This window comes from Vulpes lagopus, chromosome 23, assembly GCF_018345385.1.
Source record: "Vulpes lagopus strain Blue_001 chromosome 23, ASM1834538v1, whole genome shotgun sequence".
NCBI lineage: Eukaryota > Metazoa > Chordata > Mammalia > Carnivora > Canidae > Vulpes > Vulpes lagopus.
Window position 1 is genome coordinate 31,086,838 of NC_054846.1, and position 20,533 is coordinate 31,107,370.

Consider the following 20,533-nt stretch of genomic DNA (forward strand, 5'->3'; position numbering starts at 1 on the left):
GAAGTCTTTTCTTCTTTTTTTTAAAGATTTATTTATTTATTAGAGACAGTATATGAGCAAGAACAGGGGAGAGGAATGGTGGGGATGAGTAGAGGGAAGGAATCTCAAGCAGACTCCGCACTGAGCATGGAGCCTGATGTGGGCTCCATCTCACAACCCTGTCTCACATGCAACCCTGAGATCATGACCTGAGCTGAAATCAAGAGTTGGATGTATAACCAACCGACAGAGTCACCCAGGCGCCCTGAGAAGTGAAATCTCTTTTATGTAGAACAAACAAAATATGTCCTGTCATTAAGAGTGGGCTATCACATTATGAGAGAAAAAAAATTAACCTTGCAAATAGGTATTTTATGTTGACAGCTGTCAACTATTTCTATTTCTCTTTACAAAAGAGTAATTTTCTAATAACACAAACAACAGTAGACAAATTTGCCTGTGCATTTTTGGTGTTATATATAATCATAAGTCAGGATATAATTATCACAATACATTCATTGTATGCTTTGGTATCTTGAGTTAATTCTTTTCCCCCAATTATTAATCTCATATTTATGTATTCCCTAGATCTTCATTTTTATAGCATACCTTCATGAATTAAAAAAAATAAAACCCAGCTATTTTTAGCACATTTTCTTAAATTATTAGTTACAATATGATTTCTTTTAGATTTATGATTAATGTATATTGCCTATACTTTGCATGGCTTTACTAGATTACACCTTAAGAATTATGAGAGCTTAAAAAAAAGAATTATGAGATTTAAAGGAAATGCTTTTATTGGTAGATGTCATAGTTTGGATTGCTATAACAAAAATATCAAGACTTGGTGGTGTAAGCGATGTGTTTATTTCTCACAATTTTGTAGGCTGGGAAGTCAAATATGACACTGGCATGTCTGGTGTCTGGTGAAGACCCATTTCTTGGTTTGTAGACAGATACTTTCTTGCTGTATCTTCATATGGCTGAAAGAGAGATGATCTTTCTTGTGTTTCTTTTTGTAAGGACACTAATCCCTAATCACTAATTCATGAGGGCTGTACTCCCATGACCTGATGACCTCCTAAAGGTCACAGTTCCAAATAACCATCACATTGTAGATCTGGGCTTCTTCAACATGAACTTTTTTTAGGGAGACACAAACATTCATCCATGGCTATATTAGTTTCTGTTAGTGTATGGATGCTAAAATAAGCACACTTTTTAACTTTGGGGTAGATGGTGGATGGCATTTTGGGGAATGTTGGGTTGATAGTCAATGTAAATTAGACTTTGAACTTAGAGTAACTAGAGAATCATTGAAAGGCAAGTATAATTTGGTTTTGTTGGGGAGCTGTGTAGCATGGAAAAAAGGCTAAATTTTAGAGTTAGGCAAGATCTGAATTTAAATTTTGTGTGACATATTAGATTTATGGTCATAAGGAAGTGAATCATCTTTCTGGGCTAAATAAAATGGAGTTGTAGAGTTGTTGTAAAGATTAAGAAGACGTATTTAAAATATGCAGGACTGTCCCCAGTGCAGTATGTAAGCAAAATAGTTCACTATTACATGGAAGTATGTCGGTGTGCATGATTGACTATGCAGTGATGGTCTGTGACAAAGTTACAACTGTCCCACAGTGAAATAGAAAAAAAAAAACAGTGTTTAAATGGATCTAGATATGTATGTGCATGCACTTATGTAATCCACACACACATACCCACACACACATTTTGGATATATATGATTGTTTGGGAGCCACTGATCAAGGATCCTGTAAGTAGGATCCTGCAAATAAGTCAAGGCCCCTATACTAAATTTATTTGAAATCTATTGTGGGAATACAGAATGAATAGGATAGCATCCTTAACTCTCAAGTAGCTTATAATTTAATAAGGGAGTAGGTATGTAAGGGAAAAACTAATTTATAAAGGAGAATGAAACAAACTTAAACAGAAATATGAGAAAAATTAGAACTTAATGGAAATTTTGACTGGCTTTCTAGGGAGCTAGCATTTTAACTGGGCCTTTGGAGATGATTATAATTTTGAAACATTAAAAAAGAGGAAATTAGATATTTCAGGGAGCTAAACAATATTAGCAATGTTTGTAAGACTTAGAAAATGTCATTAAAGAACATTAGCTTTTGGAGTACATGGTAAATGGAGAAGTGAGGGGAGGGATAAGGCAATACAATTGGATGAAGTCAGATCACAGTAGATGATATATAGTCGTTTCCGCTTTAAAATTTTAATATTGGAGGATTAATAAAGATTTTAAGAAGGATGGAATGTGATCAGATCAATTTTAGAGCAAAAACTGGTCAGTTTGTGAAGGGTAAATTGTAAATGACCGACCTTCCTGTATTCTCCTTTGGAAGTTTGGGTTTACTTCTTTTAAAGCAACTATCAAACTGTTTCACTGATGTCTTTTTTTCTTTAATTCCCCACTAATATATTTGAGTTCCTTAGGGTCAGAGAACTGTGTCTTTTGACAAATAAACCATCAATAATTATTTTAATGAATGAATGAATGAGTTTGTGAGAGTAAGGATAATGATGGCCCAAATATGAGCCCAAAAGGGCCTTTAATTAAAGGTTGTTACTGAGATTTTTGCAGAGGGCTTAGTTGAAAGCCATGAAGATTAGATTAAAGAGAAAGAAAACTAGATTTGTGGGGGGAAAAGTGTTAAAGCAAAGAAGTAGTATTCTATAAAAGAAAATGTGTAATAGCAATATAGTTCTCAAGATGAAAAAAGATGTCCAGGAATTATTCATCATAAAGAATCTAAATTGGAAGAAGTGGAAAGGAGATGACATAGGATTCTATGAGATAACATATAGGGAGATCAAACCCCCTTTCCTCCAAAGGCATTAGCACCACCTCCTGTCAGTCTGCCTCCTAGCTCTCTTGAATCCATTCTCTTTTCTTATTTCCCATGACCACAATCTTAGTCCAGGCTATTTTGTTCTCTATCCAGGCTATTAGAATAGCTTATTAATATGACTATTAATAAGGCTTTTCCACCTCTAATCTATTTGTCATTTATTCATTTAAGAAATATTACTAGGCACCTATTTTATACCATGGCACAATTCTGGGTGTTGGAGATATAACCATGAACAGACAAGGAAGCTGTTTTCATGGAGCTTACACTTTCTTGGGGAAGAAACTAAAGAGGGTGATATGAAAGACAGTGATGGGACAGAGTCCTACTAAAGACTGGGTGATCAAAGAAGAGATCAAATCTGAAGAGATTTGAGCTGATACATGAAAGACAAGAGCTGTGTATACAAAGGTCCAGGTGGACAACTAGTGCAGAGACCTTAAGCTAGAGCAAGCTTGGGATTTTCTAAAAATAGAAGACCAATATTGGTTAAATATAGTGGGAGAGTAGAAGAATGATATGAAATGAGCTCAGAGAAGTAGACAGGGGCCAAAGCATATACATGCAAATTTATAGATTATAAGACAATAATAATGATAACTTTGTTCTAAGAATAATTAGAATCAATTGGAGAATTTTGAGTGGAAAATGGTACAGTCTGACTACAGGATAAAGGTACAGGATAATGGTACAGTCTGACTACAGGATAAAGGAGCAAGCAGAGAAGGCACTGAAAAAGTGTTGGTAGTAGTCCAGACAGTTATAATGATAGCATGAACTGAAGTGTTAGGAGCGAGTGGATGATTTGGGAATATATTTTGGAAGTTGAGTCATCAGAACTTGCTGATAGATTAGATGATGAGAGATGATGGAAAGAAGAATCAACTACATTTGATGATGGAAAGAAGAATAACTACATTTGTGGCTTATACAAGTGCATAGTTGATTATATTTATTGGGGAAAAGTAGCAGCTTTTTGATGAGCAGTGTCAGGGTCAAGAGTTCTGCTTAAGATAGATATCTGTCACTCATTGAAATGGAGATGTCAGGGAAGTACTTGATCATAATGAGGCCAAAGTTTAGGCAGAGAGGTTAGGGCTAGAAACATAATTCAGAAGTCAGTTGTAAATAAATGATATTTAAAGCCATGAGTGTAGTTGAGATCTTCTAGAAAGAGACTATGTATGGAATAAAAGAAGGACAGGGACAGAACCCTAGGGTTCTACAATATTGAGAGACCAAACAAAAGAAGAACTAGTAAAAGATTTTAAGAAGGAATGATCAATAAGATAGGTGCCATGAAAACAAGCTTGAAAAATATTTCTAGGAGGGAACATCATTTGCTATTTCAGGTACAACTGGGGGGTTAAGTAAGATGTGGACAAGGAGATGAATATTGAATTTTGGAGCAGGAGGGTCATTGGTCATTGGTCAACAAAAGTTGCATTGAAGTAGTATTTTTATTTTAAAAGCCAAGTGTTTATTTTCCTAATGTGCACACAAATTTTAAGTATGTCATATTTGTACATATCTCCTGAATCTTAAAAACTAAAGATAAGTTTAGAGAAGTGTCAGACCTTTGCAAAATTTTCCCTTTCCTTCTGCCTTGTTAATAAAGATAACCTGTAAAAATTTCCCAAGTTATTCTGGAATTTCAAGGAGTGGAAATGATAGACTTCAACATAGTAATGACTCTTATTTCTCTCATATAGAAATTTCCATTAGTTCAACCTTAACTTACATCCTCTTCTAAAGCATGTAGCACTGCATCTTCTATCAGAATGTGGTTATTATTCTCAGTCTCCCGACACATTGATATCACCCAGTGAAATACTTTTTTTCTTTACTTAATGCTTTTTTATTTTTTGGTTTTTAAATTGGGGCTTGTTAGATTTTGGATTTTGTATATACTTTAAGTTTGTAATGAGTAAGTAAGTTACTCTTGATTAAATAAGAATTTTAGGACCTAAATGCTGTTTACTTTGTTCTCAGGAATCTTCTTAGTTGTGTGGATTTCATTTTATATTTGTAACTGGTTTTCGATATGCATACTGTTCTAAATAACTATTGTGTGTTCCAGACAGAACTTGAGAGTAAACTACAGCAGCAGTCCACACAAGCAGCCCAGGAACTTGCAGCAGAGAAAGAAAAAATGTCAGTGTTACAAAATACCTATGAAAAAAGTCAGGATAATCTAAAGCAGCTTCAGTCTGATTTCTATGGGAAGGAATCTGAGCTTCTTGCCACCAGGCAAGATCTTAAGGTATAGTAAAATATATCACAGAAACTCAGTAAGTTGCTTATAGACATTCATTAAATGGTTGATTTGAGCCAGATGGGCAAGGGAATGTTAGTATTTAAAGAATGTCATGCTTCTTTTCTGTTATTATTTTTGGAGTAATGTGCCTTTTTTTTTTTGTAACATGCTTTTTAAAATTTAAATTGTTTTATATTATTATAAAATGTATAGGTAAACACAGACATTTAAAAATAACATCTGTAATAATAAAATAATTTGGAAATATGTTAATTACTGCATTATTAGCTTATCTAAAGACTGCTGTCTATGGAAGAAGGTAACTTTTAAAAAGGACTGCTGTTGGAAAAATCCAAGGAGTTTTAAAATGTAAACCACTTGTGAAAATGCAAGCATTTTCCTATTGCTTGTCAGGCAGTATTGACTTTAGTTTTTTATATTGGTCAACTTCTCAAGACTACCAGAAACTCTAATGATTAAAATTAAGAGATTTAGCTCAAAGTAAACTTAACCCTAATTATCTAAACATATATGGAAACCTTGTTCTTGACAGTACTGTTTTAATCAGTACTGTACTGATTAAAATATCATGTTAAAATGAAGGATATACAAAAAGGATAGTTTTTATGTAGCATTAAGTATGAGTTCTCTAAGATAAATGGAACATTTTTGTTCTCTCCCAGAAGATTCAGCTAGTTCTCTCTATATTTTGTCATGGTGAAGTATTATGCTTTTTGTTTCTTCCCTGTTTAGTTTTTTTTTATTTGTTTAATTTAAAGTACATTATTGAAAAATTTTGTTGAAAATCACAGGATATTTATATATTATATATAAATATAGTATGTCTATATTTTATTATAGGCTGTTATAGGGAAGACTTTATGAGGGAGAAAGGACTTGAACAGGTTCTCAAGGATATATAGAATTTGAATATATAGAGTCATGAGGAAGGTCATTTCACTTAGGCACATTTGGGAAAACGTGCTGCAGGGGAAATGACCAGAGCCAGGAGGTAGTTACCAGTTGACTACCATGCTATTTTGTGTTTGGTGGTTAAGTTTAAAAAGTTCGGGATCAAATCATGAAGTATCTTAGACGCTTAGCAGAGATGATTGGACTTTATATTTGAGGGGGGAAATAAAGAGTCTCAGCAGAGGAATAAAATGAAGAAAATAGTACTTTGGACAACTTAACCTGGAAGAGGTTTATGGACTACTGGATTGGACCTGGATAAACTAGAGGTAGGGAGATTAGTTAAGAGGCTATCTTCTTTTCTCCATAAATTCCATTAATGAAGGTATGAATTGATTACACTGGGCTTAAAGTTCAAGAGGAAGGAGCAGAAGAGATGAATGAGAGAGATGGGGTGAAACAGGAGGGCTAAATACAGATAGCCCACAATGGAACCACAGGAACCAGTGGTAACTAATGATTTGACAAAGAAATAGGAAACTTGGGTCAAAGAATTTTCCTCATGCCGAGTTGTTATAAGAAAAAAATACCAAAAAAAAAAAAAAAAAAAAATACCACCTGACATTTAGAGAGTGTCTCAATTGCTCTGTTTTCTAGTAGTTTTAAATTATTGGTTTTTTTTTTTTTTTCTGTTTAACACTATTAAAAGGCAGGGAAGGTCTGTGGAAGAGTTTGGACTTTATCCTAAAGGCAGGAGGGACCACAGAAGAGATTTGCTTGGATCTGTAGGTTAGGTCAGTGACTGGCTGAGGATAAAGAATGGATTGGGGAGCAACAGGGCTGAGTTGTGGAGATTAGAGAGGACACATGGCATAATCCAGGTACATGTGATGGCAGAAACAGTAAGGATGGAGAATGTAGATGAGTTAGAAGAATGTTTAGCTGATCAAAGAGATGAAGTTTAATAATTGATTGTAGAAGTCCTATAGAAATCATACTGATTTTTTTCTCATAGAGCTGTATTATTTACCCAAGAGCATAGCATGGTGACAGGACATAGAGCTCTTAGATCAGTATTCATTCACTAAGCTAACAGCTCTTTTTATTATGCTTGAAAACTACATTGTATACTAATAATTTTATACATGAAAGAAAAATTCAAAAGATTGAAATATTTGGACAAAAAGGGAAAGTGGAGGAATAAGGCTACTGAGGAGTTTTCAACTATTAAGAGACATGGCTAGATCCTCTATTCCAAAGTCTCCTTTTTCAGATGAGGCTAAGGCCTGGAGTGCTTTGTGGCAGGCAGGCCCAGAGTTGCACAATGACAGACCCATGATTAGATCCCAGTTCTGATTCATAGCCCTTTACTCTTGTTATCATTTCGCTAGGATTTTTAAATATAAAATAGAATATTGCTGAATTCTATTAGTAATGCTTCCAAAAAGAGAAGTATCTGAACTACTTAGGAAGTTTAAAAAAAAAAAAAAAAGAATTCCTGGAGAACTTCAGATGATATTTATGGACCAGAATAAGAGATGGTTATCAGCCATTATTTTTCTTTTGCTTCAGTGATGTTATATGATCTTGTTGCTTAGAAGTGAGAAAGGGAGAGATTGAGAACTTTGTTACATGACACCTGCCTAAGTCAAGGCTGCCATCTGTGGGCTGACAGTGTACTACTTCAAGACACCAGTAGAATGGAAGACAAGCTGGCCTGATCTATGCCTTTAGCCCCATCTGCTGGATTATTTATGAAATACTTATATGCTTGTTGACTGGATATTTCAAGTTGGCTATACCCTGTGCTATTCTTTACTGTTGAAGAGAGATAGAAGTGGAATTTAACTTATATTTTGTACCCTGGTAAGTTTAGAATTAAATATAAACCATTAGCCTATACCATTCTTTATGTCATTTAACCAGACATCAAGAAAAAGCAATAACTAGAATTTTAAGTTTTATTTTGAAAGAAGAAAGGGAAAAATTGTTGGGCAGGCAAGAAACAGTAGTTACCACAGAATGCTGCAGAAATTCCTTTTTAACTGCACTGCTGTAATGTGATTGTGGTATTCAGGGTCAAGGTTGGTAGTTGATATACTCAGGGATTTGCCTGTTCCAGTGGGAGTAGGGTGGTTAAAGATAGGTCCACAAAACATTGAGTGGGAGAGGGGAGTTCCTTAAAGGAAGAGATGCTGAGCAGATGAAAATAATATGGACTGCAACAAGAAAGATACAAAGGAATATTTAAAATGTAAGGCAGTATATCACTGAATGACAGAGACAAATATTCAGAGATAAGAGCAATATGTCTAGGCATCTTCAGAAAAGAAGAGTGCAGATTTTGAGCTTGATTTTAAAGATTTAGTCACTGGGATTTTGGGAGTTTAAAATTCTATTTACAAAGCAAATTATAGACAATTAGTTTTTTCAACTGGCAGCCTAGTGAAAATGTTCAAAATAGAAAGGGAAAATGTTCAAAACAGATTATTAAAAGATTTCAGGGAAGAAAAACAAATGTTTTTTTGGATGTCATTGGATGTCATTTATACCATGGGCAGTTTGGAATTCTTGTGGGCAGAGATTGGGGGTACTGTTAACTTAGTCTTTAGCAAGCTTTGGTCGTTAGTGTTAGATCAGGACCTCTATTAGCTGATAATAATAATTGCTATAGACTGTATGGGCTAGGCTTTGTCAAATTGTATTATTTTTACTTGAAATCACTCTCACCCTTTGTGATACTTATGCCAGTTCCCACATTTACCATGAAAGCTTCTGTAAACACATTCCAGGCAAGGTTCTCTCACACACATTGTTTTTCTGTGCATTTGATGCATAGCAAATGCTCTCCTAGTGTATATAGCTTCCATTTTACATGCTGGTTCTGTTTTTCAGGTATAGAGTCAGCTTCTTTAAGTCAAGGACTCTCTTTTACCTCCCTGTTTACCTAAGGAGCACACTCAGTTAATGGTTAGCTGCTTGATTAGTAAAGGACTAGTGACTTAAGAAACCTTAGGGTTTTTTAGTATTCATTGGAAGCCATTGGAAATTGAAATTTCATTTTTATCAGAAAGACTTCTGAATTGGGTTTATTTGTAAGGAATAAACTTTCTCCTTAAGAGAGCTTGAGAAACTACTTAAAGAAGGTCTTCATTTAAATTTTTTTTATCTTTTTTTTTTTGTCATTGAATAGCCAAGCCTAGCCAGCAGGGATCTTTCCTAGATTTTATCTTCTGCCTCCTTTTCAAAGGAACTGTGTCTACAGAATAAGAAAGATGAACTTCTTCCAGATGGTAGAAGAGCATCTTAGAGTTCCTCTCCTTCCCTGATGATTCTTTACAGTTGCAACTGAGAGTGGCAAGGTTCCTGCCACCTTCCATCACCCACTTGTTGCCATAGCTACCCTGAAATGGAACATAATAGATCAGAAAGCTTGCCCTTTCCACCAGCTTTGGCTTCACAAAATATTTCAGCTTTAGAAGAGTCAGTAACTATGGGCATTGTTAACTAACAACACTACTTCTACCATATAGATTGGAAGTTAAGAGGCTGGGCTAATGGCTTTGTCTGAAATAGAGCCCCAGATGTCTGGTTGATTTTCTTTTGGTTCACTTGATCAGGTTGGTAGACGTGAAATACAGTTTTTCTTTTTATTCCCCCAAGTTAAAAACCTTTTTTTTTTTTTTATGTATTAAAGATTTCAGCATGTCAAGGGACATCATAGATCCTATAAGACATGTATGTATATGTAATGTAGATGTAGCATTTAAATACATCTCTTTTTAAATTGTTTTTCATGTCTTCCCATATCTTCTTCCTTCTTCCTTCCTTCCTTCCTTCCTTCCTTCCTTCCTTCCTTCCTTCCTTCCTTCCTTCCTCCTCCTCCTCCTCCTCCTCCTCCTCCTCCTCCTCCTTCTTCTTCTTCTTCTTCTTCTTCTTCTTCTTCTTCTTCTCTCTCTCTCTCCCTCTCTCTCTCTCTCTCTCTCTCTCCCCCCACCGCCCTGAGGGTGTTTGATATGATCCCTTCTTATTTGATATTTAATACTTATGGATTATTTCTAAAGGTTTTGGAATTGCTTCAATTTTATTAAGTGTTTTATACTAAAGTTGTTTCCTTAGGCAAAAGAGTTAACAGAGTTGTCTAGTGTTCTTTCTCTTTTGCGTGATCTTACTGAAGGGTATAAGAGGCTATCTTTTTTTTTTTAAATTTTTTTTTTTTTTTTAATTTTTATTTATTTATGATAGTCACAGAGAGAGAGAGAGAGAGGCAGAGACATAGGCAGAGGGAGAAGCAGGCTCCATGCACCGGGAGCCCGACATGGGATTCGATCCCGGGTCTCCAGGATCGCGCCCTGGGCCAAAGGCAGGCGCCAAACCGCTGCGCCACCCAGGGATCCCAAGAGGCTATCTTTTTATAGTATTTTGCTTTCTACTGTGCTTATGCTGTTGTGTTTCTGTTGAAATTCGCTAAAAACAAAAAAAGGACATATAATAATTTGGGAAAATTGTTTTTAAAAGTCTGTAGAAGAGAAGCTTTCTCTAGCACAGGAGGACTTGATTTCAAACAGAAATCAAATTGGAAACCAAAATAAATTGATTCAAGAACTGAAAACTGCCAAGGCTGCGTTGGAGCAGGATTCTGCAAAAAAAGAACAGCAGTTGAAGGAGCAGTGTAAAACACTACAAGATATTCAAAAAGAAAAGGTATTTATTTTATTTTCTGACTAAATCTAGAATCTGAGAGTTTCAGTGACTTTAGAAATCATCTAGTCAAATCTCTTACCTAATATAGGCATCACCTTTATCTTCAATAGCTCTCCTTAGATGTACTCTAAACCCTTTGTTCCTTTACTTATCAAATGAGGATTAAAAAGAGCTATTTAGTATAGATATTAAATTAGGTAATATGTAATACTATTAACTAGTGCCTTATAAAGATATTGCTAGTAATAATAGTAATAGTGATAACAGCATTAATGAGAGAATAAGAATGGTAGTTTTGGCTAAATTTTGCAGTGTTCTTATTTTGGCTAGATACTATTCATTTTATGGTATTAACAGTATTTAATGCTTATAAAGATCTTACTGTTGTTCACATTGTATAAATAAGGACATAGAGGCAAGTGAAGGTAAGTAGTTTGCTCAAGTTAACTTAAGTAGGAAGAGACAGAGACAGTGTCCTAAATAGTAGCAGTTATTTTCTTACACTGATTTTCAGTTAAGTATTTACTTTAAAATTACTTTTTAATAAATTATTTTTCTACAGTCACTGAAAGAGAAAGAACTAGCAAATGAAAAATCTAAATTGGCAGAGATAGAGGAAATTAAGTGTAGAAAGGAAAAAGAAATTGCTAAATTGAGTGAAGAATTCAAGTCCCACAAGCAAGAAAGCATAAAGGTATGTTGAGATAATCATTTTTCTTTCCTCTGTACTCTGTTGTCATTTAAATAAAAAATAAATATATTACTGAGAACTTACTGTATGCCACACATTGTTTTGTTGTTTTGACAATACTCTGCTCTCACCCTTTTGTTGAATAGTGTGTATCTATATGTATATTGAAACTATGTTACTAATGTTTTCAGATTACTGAATAAAGCAAAGTAACTCTGTACTAGATGAGACTACCTAAAAATGAAAATAAAATAAAAAAGATATTGATTTAGAAAATCATGCTTATAGATAGTAAACTTAAAAATATGTAAGAGTTTGGAATTAAGATTTTTAGGGAATACTGTTTTTTTCTTTGTTTTTCTTCCCTGAAATCTTTTAATAATCTGTTTTGAACATTTTCCCTTTCTATTTTGAACATTTTCACTAGGCTGCCAGTTGAAAAAACTAATTGTCTATAATTTGCTTTGTAAAATGTTACTAATTTTCTTAGAGAAAGGTTAAATTCTCTCTTGAGTGCTCTCATTACCTTTTATGTCTACCAATATACTTATTTTGCTTTATAATTTATCACTTTATATCATTATGTTATTGCACACTGTGACTTCCTTAAAGCAATTAATGTATATAATTCATCTTTATATATATTCTTAAAACCTAACACAGTGTGTGATGCCTAAGGTGGTGACCAGTAAACTTGCTAAGTGAAGAATGGGAAAACAGAGAGGTAGAAGTTTTTCACATATTTTAATCAAAACATGCATGTAAAGTTATTACTTTAATTTAAATGGTTGTTGAGCAGAAAGTAAATAATCTTGCATCTTTTTATCCAACTGCTTAAAATATTGAACTTTAAGAATCTCCTAAGAGATTAAAACTCAAATTATATATATTGTTATGATAACTTGTATAAATATCAGCTATGCTTGGAAATATTTACCATAAAGGATGATTTATTTTTGGCCTTTTTCAATAGGAGGTAACAAATCTCAAGGATGCCAAACAACTTTTGATTCAGCAGAAATTAGAGCTTCAAGGGAAAGTAGATTCTCTGAAGGCCACCCTTGAACAGGAGAAGAGAAACCAGCAAATGCTAAAAGAGCAGGTGAAAAAGGAAGAAGATGAGCTCAAGAAAGAATTTACTGAGAAGGAAGCTAAACTGGTCAGTAAGTTAATGGTGGGAGTGTGTTTTGTAATTGATTTTGTTAAGTCAATCCAGTAAGAGGATTTTTCTCCTTAGAAGTTAGGATTTAAATACTCTCACCTAGTATTTTAATTTTTGATTGAGAAAGGAGATCTGATTTGTTCAAAGAGCTGATATGTGATTGGAAATATTTTAGTCTGTAATTATATTTTGGTTTATATAAGTGAAAATTCAATTAAACATAATTGAAAAAAATAAAAAGACTTTTAGTGCTAGGAAAACAAATCCACAACTATGTAGATTGAGGTAAACGGCATGAATGCTAATAACGCTAAACTCATTTGTTTGGTCAAAGTGAAGGTTGATAAGGGAGAACGGAAACTTCAGTTTGGAATTTTGATGACCAAAGTCTACTTTTCCTTCCCTAAATTGTGCATGCCAACATGGGAAGCATCTGGCTTTCCTCTATTGAATTAAGTCCAAATATCCCCACATAACTTGAGTGCTGAATGTTTTAGTTGAAGATTTGCAATTTCAAGTTCACACAGTGATTTAAAGAATTTGTATTTTTGTTTTGTTTTGTGTTTTGTTTTGTTTTGGCAGGTTGATAGAGAAAAAGATGCATGTGGATTTTGAGACTGAAAATGCCGACTTTGTGTCCAGAGCACCTTGCTCTCCCTAACTATGTGTTCTTCCCCTGCTCTAGTGAGAAAGGGAAATTCTCAAATTGCTTTATGTTAATTGCTCTTGTAAGAAGCTTGCTGACCATCATTTCAGCATTATGGCCTTTGAGCCAGTTCAGAGTCACAGATACTTGTGGAATCAATTAGTGTAAAATGAAATATATCCTGCCTTCTTTTCTAAAGAAGTAATAGTATTTGTGTTGCCAATATTTTAAATTCAATAGCTAAATAAATTTATTTTGCATTACTTTTGTAATAGGTTTCTTTTCCCTCACTGTTCTTCTTTTCTCAGCATTCTGAAATAAAAGAAAAAGAAATAGGAATGAAGAAGCATGAAGAAAACGAAGCTAAACTTACCATGCAGATTACAGCATTAAATGAAAACTTAGGCACTGTAAAGAAGGAGTGGCAGTCCAGTCAACGGAGAGTCAGTGAGCTCGAGAAACAGACAGATGACTTACGGGGTGAAATTGCAGTACTAGAAGCTACAGTTCAGAATAATCAGGATGAAAGGATAGCACTATTAGAAAGGTGATTGATGTCTAGTAAAATTAGTTTGTTTCCATTCTTGGTGATGAAAAGATGGTCTTTTTCCACAATTTTTAAAATGGAAGAATCTTAAGAAAAGTATGTAAGTCCTGCAGGTGTTTATGTAGCTATTTAGAAACTAACTCTTAAAACAATCAGATGGTTGAAATTAATGTATTATATTTGAAATTACTGAAGTAGTTTATTATCTATGTTCTGGAAGGATCTTTATCATTAAAAAAATTAATGATGTCTTTGCAATCTGTTCTAGATATCTTAAAGGAGAAGGTGAAATAGAAAAACTTCAAACCAAAGTCCTAGAATTGCAAAGAAAGCTGGATAATACCACTGCAGCGGTGCAGGAACTGGGTAGAGAAAATCAGTCCCTTCAAGTAAGTCATCTGGTAATGTGATGCTGTTTTTCAGACTGGAATGAACTCTTAGTGAAAAGCATATTTTCAATCTTAAAAAAAAAAAAAAAAAAACAAACAAACTCCTGTATTTAATAAATACTTTTGAATGGTTACTGTCAATACTACCACACAGTAGGTGTTATGGATAGTTAAATAAAAGCAAAAAGAATTTGCCTGAGAGACCCTGGGATTAGTTAGAAAGCCTTGTCATTCATGAATTTTCAGTACTGGGAAAATTCAGAAACACCAAGGAATAGGTGAGTCACTATGTGTTAAAGAAGCAATCCACTTGGTGCTGAGGAAGGTTGAAAGATTAGCATGGATGGGAAATCGCTAAAGATTAGAAATTACCAATGATTTTGAGGACTAAAATTTGATTTACTTTATTTATTTATTTATTTTTATCATTCGGACTTAAGAATGTAGTAGCTTTTGACAATGGAAGCTGACCAAAGCATTTCCGATTTTTAAAATTCTATCCAGTGGTGCCTATAAGTCAAAATTATAAAGCTTGGGCACCCAATTAGAAATTATGCATCAGTCTTTAAAATGTTGAATATATAATGTATGGGCAGCTAGCTGTTTGTTTTGTTTTGTTTTTTAATAGATCAAACACACACAAGCATTAAATAGGAAATGGGCTGAAGACAATGAAGTACAAAACTGTATGGCCTGTGGGAAAGGCTTCTCAGTAACAGTGAGACGGGTAAATGATTTTGTTCATATTGCTATGGTTCTGGATTTTATTTCTCAGTATCAATTAATGTCTTAATCATCAAAATATCTTGCATTTGACAGATTAAAATGTTTTCTATTTATTGATTTACTTTGCAACTGTATAGAATCATTAAGTTTTATACAGTCTAGTTTCTGGTCAGCATATGTGCTTCAATTTTAGTTTTAAATTTAGTTGTTGCCTTCCTATTGGGTTACTTTCTGGAATAATCATTTTCTGAACCAATGGGCCAGTATTAAACTCATATGTTTTAGTCATAATTGGGTTCTTTTAAAGAAAAAGCAGATATTAAAAAAAATTAAATAATACCATGTGATATTTCAGGTTTATATTCCCCTTGACAAAATTATGCCTGAAATACTTGGCAAATAGGAATGGTTTTCACCTGATAAAATGAAGTGCTTTATCATCACTTTTTAGATGCCTCTTAAGGTACTTTTGAGAATTCCATGATAAATTTCATATAAAATATTTAACATAATATCTGATAAATAGGAAACATTCAGATAACTAAGGGATTAACTTGACATATTGAAATATTATATTATTAAATAAGACACTAATCACTTAAAAGTTAATATGCCTTCACAATGCAGTCTGCAGTATTCTTGTAGTCTCATAATGCTTTTGGTATAGTCATATGCTTGAAATTGTTTAATTTTTGTCATTTACAGCATCACTGCAGACAGTGTGGGAATATCTTCTGTGCTGAGTGTTCAGCCAAAAATGCCTTAACTCCTTCTTCCAAGAAGCCTGTTCGTGTCTGTGATGCATGTTTCAATGACTTGCAAGGATAATGGGTTATCACAACGTCAGAGTAGTATTACACTAACATTAGATTTTTAATAAATGCACTTAATAGAGGTCTTGGACTACTATTTGATTTGGACAGTGGTTGCAATATTAGACCAAATTAGAATTCATATATTTTGGAATGTTAGCAAGTAAAAACTCTTCTATTTTTGTGAGACTTGGGCTCATCTTTCATCACTTTTTTCCATTTTAACCCCTGGAACAGCTTTCATGCCAAGTTTAGAATTAGCCAATGAAATGTAAATAAACTTTGGACAGAAAATAGCAATAGCAATGTATTTTTTTAAATATAATTTCATTGTTCACAAATGACATGAATACATCTCCTTAGCTTACTTCTTTCTCCCAAATTTCATGTACAAAAATGTACATGGGCGGTATTATCACATCATATATGTTGCACAATAGCACATTAATTATATTAAATAATCTTTGTGAAGTCATGCACAGAACTATAAAGCTTTCTGTTTTTCTTATATATAGATCCATAGCTCAATTGCATTGTTACGTTATAAATTTACCACTCAAGTGTTCTAAATGCAGTTTATGTTGAAATATATATTAACCATGAATTCGAACATGGTTTTTGTTTTAACAATGTTGATTAAATTCTCTTGGGTAGAATTTCTGGAAACCTCTGTAAAATCAGTTTGCTTACTTTATGGTTATCCTGGGATTGTATTTTAAAGATTAGGGTTAATTTTTCTTTTTCTTTGTCTTATTTCTATCTCATTTTTAAACTCTCATATTCTCAATGAAGAATTCTATAAAATTTCTCACTCTCACCCCAGTTGGAGGATGAATAATAGAAATTGTATAATGGTTCTATTCTCAGTTTCTTTTAAGTGGGAAAAACTTCCATTTTAATCTGAGATTAGCCTCATACTGTCTCTCCTGCCTCTTTGGGAATCTGAGTTTGCTTTTTTAATGGATCTATTTTTTTTCCCCTTTATTTGGTTTAACCTTTCCAAGCATAGCTCAGCTTCACTATTTATAATTTTGCATCTTAAAGCCAATAACTGATACTGCTTTAGTCTTATCTGTGAAAACAAATACAAATGGTAAGGAGACATTAAATATTCTACTTTACATTTTTTTCTTACCTAACAGGAAAACATTTTTGAAAGTCGTGAACTTTAAATTTAAAATGATTCTGAATTTGGGGTTCCATACCAGCTGGTAAATCTTTTTACTTCCCAAAAATATTGCTGTGAAATTATCTTGAAGTAACAGGTGGAGAATAGAATATCACCAAAAACAAATGTATTTGGGAATCCCAAAGTTATAATCAGAACTGAAAATGGCTAATTAAAAGCTAGTTTATTTGTATCCTGAACAATGAAATTGAACTTTAATTTATCATGATCTTATTAATTTGGCAAATTGGAAAACATCTGTAGAGGTCATTAATATTGGTTTATTCTTTCTAGAGAAAAAATGTGAAGTTATCCATTTGTGCACAGTAATCATTTAGTAATAATAGCGGGGAAGGATGGGAGTTAATATTTCATTTGCAATAGTTTATAATATACACTTGCTTTCAGATATCATGGTGAAATAAAGTATTTATGCTTTATCTGTAACATCTGTGTACTAAAAGAGATTGCCATATATTCATTTAATTATTTTTAAAAAATTCATTTAAGTAAATCCTGTTGTCAGTAGTTATTAAGGACCCTGATTGAGTCCCTAGATTTGGATAAACAAATATCCTTGAGCTTATTTAAAGAGGAAATACAATGATTTTTTTAAATTAAAAATAATAGTTGAATAATATAAATTGAGCTAAAATTATTTATGCATTTTTATATACTTATAAATCCTTTCAAATAGTATTAATTCTACACTTTAACAGGTAAGAAACTTAATATGAAACTTAGAAACTTTCTGTGTTGGAAAAATAGATATAGCACTGTTTTTTTTTTTAAGATCATAAAAATTCATGAGAATTCTAGATTCAAATAATTGTTTACTTCATCTCCTAATTGGGTGCACTGAAGGAGTTTTCCCTGTCTTGTCCCCCACCCACATATTCACAAAAATATTGTGGGGAGGACAACAAATAAAACCATATGCATTTGATTGGCTAAATGAAAACTAGATCTCATTTTATAGATCCTGAATAATTTACCATTGGCTACTACACTAATAATATTAGAAATAAAACTTTTTTTTTGCATATTAACTCTGAATTTAAAGTGTTTTGGAAACAGAATTTTATTTTTCTTTTAATAAAAAGTCATCCTTTGAGTTCTTATTGGCTCTATATTTTAGATGTTTGCTGGTACTATTTGTCAGTGAGTTAAAGCTGGCATATCTGAGCTTTTGGCTCTAAACGCAAAGTCTGTTGGCATCACACGTTAGTAAATTCCAAACCCGAGCACAGAAATGTGAATTAAAGTCAAGTTTTGCTGGGTTAGTGTACAATAAACTATACCTATAGATTTCCTTTAATAGGAAGAAGACAAAAATGCTGGTATAGAATTAGTTCATTTTGAAGCAAAAAGAGGGAAACAAACACAAAGACCTCAATGCAGTGTACAAATAACATTTTGTTCAACTACCTCTTAATGTGGAATTAGCTAGTGTAATAGTTTCCTCACGGTAATGTCACATAGTAACTGCCAAATTTGTTAGTTTCCCATCTCTCTTAGAAAGGCTTTAAGATTATTTTATAGTTTTGAGAACTTTGAAGCCACTTTTTTTTAACTTTGCATTTGCATAAAAATGTTTAGCTTTTAAGTGGAGAGCAAATTATGATCATATATTTTGATATTCATGAGCTATTTGACTATAGCAATTTTTTTTAATGCACTTTGGCTATAAAACCATGGATGATTTGATCCATAAGATTTAAATGTGCCATCAATTTAGTATTCCTAGACATGAGCTTGATGAATGGTATTCTGTAATTATAATGTGCCACACATTATCGTGTTTTAATTGCCCTTTGCCTGAATTTTAATGATCAATTTGTTATTGTTGCAGATGTGAATATTGTGCATAAACTTACTAAATTTATGTAAAATTGTATAAAATAGAATTGGAAATAGGTTCTTTCTGTGTAGAAGTAATGAATTTATTGTAACATGATGCAGTTATGTATATGACATCCTGTACTTCCTTGAACTGGATCATATATTCATAGTTTCTATAGAAACTTTTGCATGAATATTTTTTCATTTAGATTTTGAACTCATTATTTGTATTGTGTTTACTACTTGTGATCATGTAGTTGTGCCTTATTTTGTGAGAGAGTTTAGCTCAGTAAATACAGTAATTTCTAAACTCAGTGGAAGGTTTATTGATAATAAATGTAACTGATAAATTACACAACAGCATTTAAAACTGTATAAAGAACAATGGAAGGATCCTTATTGAATTGTTGCTTTTTTTAATTTGTTAAAGATGATATTAAAAAACATTTCTTTCTAGTAGATGTATTCTGTGACTATAAATTATTTTGTCTATTTAAAAAAGTATAAAACAGCAACCATTTTGTATTTATTTACAGAATGTTAGAACTTTGCCCTTGGATTGTAGAGAGTGGGTAAGCTTTGATGTTCAACTTAGAATAGTAAGTTCATAATTTCAAGAGAAATTACTAAAGCCATTTTGCTTAAGACATTCATTCCCTTTCCATTCATTATTGTGGAAAATTAACAACTACAAAGAAATATTACACAATATCGAAGTAATTCCGTCTTTCATTGTTTATCTAAGTTTAGTACCCAGGTGACCATTTAAAGATACACTTCTGAAGGCTCAGGATGCCATCATTCTGTATTGTGTTTTTCCCAGGAACCAAAGTTCTGGAAGTGTTCTTTCATTTTACTCGAATGTGCTTGCCTCTGAAGAGTTTAATGTGTATATCTTTAAGAACTTACTAGATTAAAAAAAAAAGAATTTACTAGATTATATATTAGATATGTTATTTTGTGAGCTTTATAGAATTCCAGTTTACATATATAGCAGATTCTTTATAAAATTTTATTGTGGTAAGAATACCTAACATGAGAGCTATCTTCTTTGACAGCTTTTTAGTTGTATAGTACAGCAGACCTTTAGAGCTTTCTCCTCTCACTTCACTGAAACTTTATGCCATTGATTGGTAAATCCCCTTTTCCTCCTCCCTTGGAAACCACTGTCTGCTCTGATTCTATGAATCTGACTACTTTGGATACCTCATGTCAGTAGAGTCACACAGTATTTCTCTTTCTGTGACTGTCTTATTTCCCTTAGCATAATGCCCAGGTTTCTTCTGTATTGTTGTGAGTTGCAGAATTTCCTTCTTTTGAAAGCTGAAACAGTATTTCATTGTATGTATCTACCATATTTTCTTTATCTATTCATATTGATGGACATTAAGGTTTCTTCCACTTCTTGGCTATTGTGAATAGTGCTGTGATGAACACAGAAGTGCTAATATTTCTTTATATATAGTGTATTCTTAAGCTGTTTTATATCTTGATGCTTATTTACTCAGTCTTTCTCTCCCTTGGTTGAGATTTAAGGGTGAAAATAGCTATAAAAAATATATAAGTATAGATTTTTATGTATATAAATATATTTATATCTATATGTATACACACACACACTCACACACACATATATATACTTAGTGGACTCAGGGGACTTTAGGAAGGAATTCCAAGAGATTGCCTCATCCCTGTCCATTACCTTCCTTTTGGGTTGGCTTATATCTAAAAATTTCCTGTAAGATTGTTGATTTTTTTTCTAAAAAAAATATGTATATTATTTTTTGGCCAGAAATTTCTTCCTAAATCT

General features: G+C 32.9%; 1 protein-coding gene across 4 annotated transcripts in view; it reads left to right on the plus strand.

Annotated features, from left to right (window-relative positions):
- The window catches only part of EEA1 (early endosome antigen 1), a 110,969-nt gene extending 91,785 nt beyond the window's left edge, over positions 1-19,184 (plus strand). For all 4 annotated transcript variants that reach the window (XM_041738110.1, XM_041738111.1, XM_041738112.1 and 1 more), the window contains 8 exons: positions 4,948-5,130; positions 10,555-10,740; positions 11,303-11,434; positions 12,405-12,590; positions 13,548-13,786; positions 14,055-14,175; positions 14,804-14,902; positions 15,607-19,184. In XM_041738110.1, the coding sequence (XP_041594044.1) occupies positions 4,948-5,130; positions 10,555-10,740; positions 11,303-11,434; positions 12,405-12,590; positions 13,548-13,786; positions 14,055-14,175; positions 14,804-14,902; positions 15,607-15,729 (1,269 nt within the window). In that variant the 3' untranslated portion in view covers positions 15,730-19,184. The remainder of the gene's footprint in view (positions 1-4,947; positions 5,131-10,554; positions 10,741-11,302; positions 11,435-12,404; positions 12,591-13,547; positions 13,787-14,054; positions 14,176-14,803; positions 14,903-15,606) is intronic.
- The last annotated feature ends 1,349 nt before the right edge of the window (positions 19,185-20,533 follow it).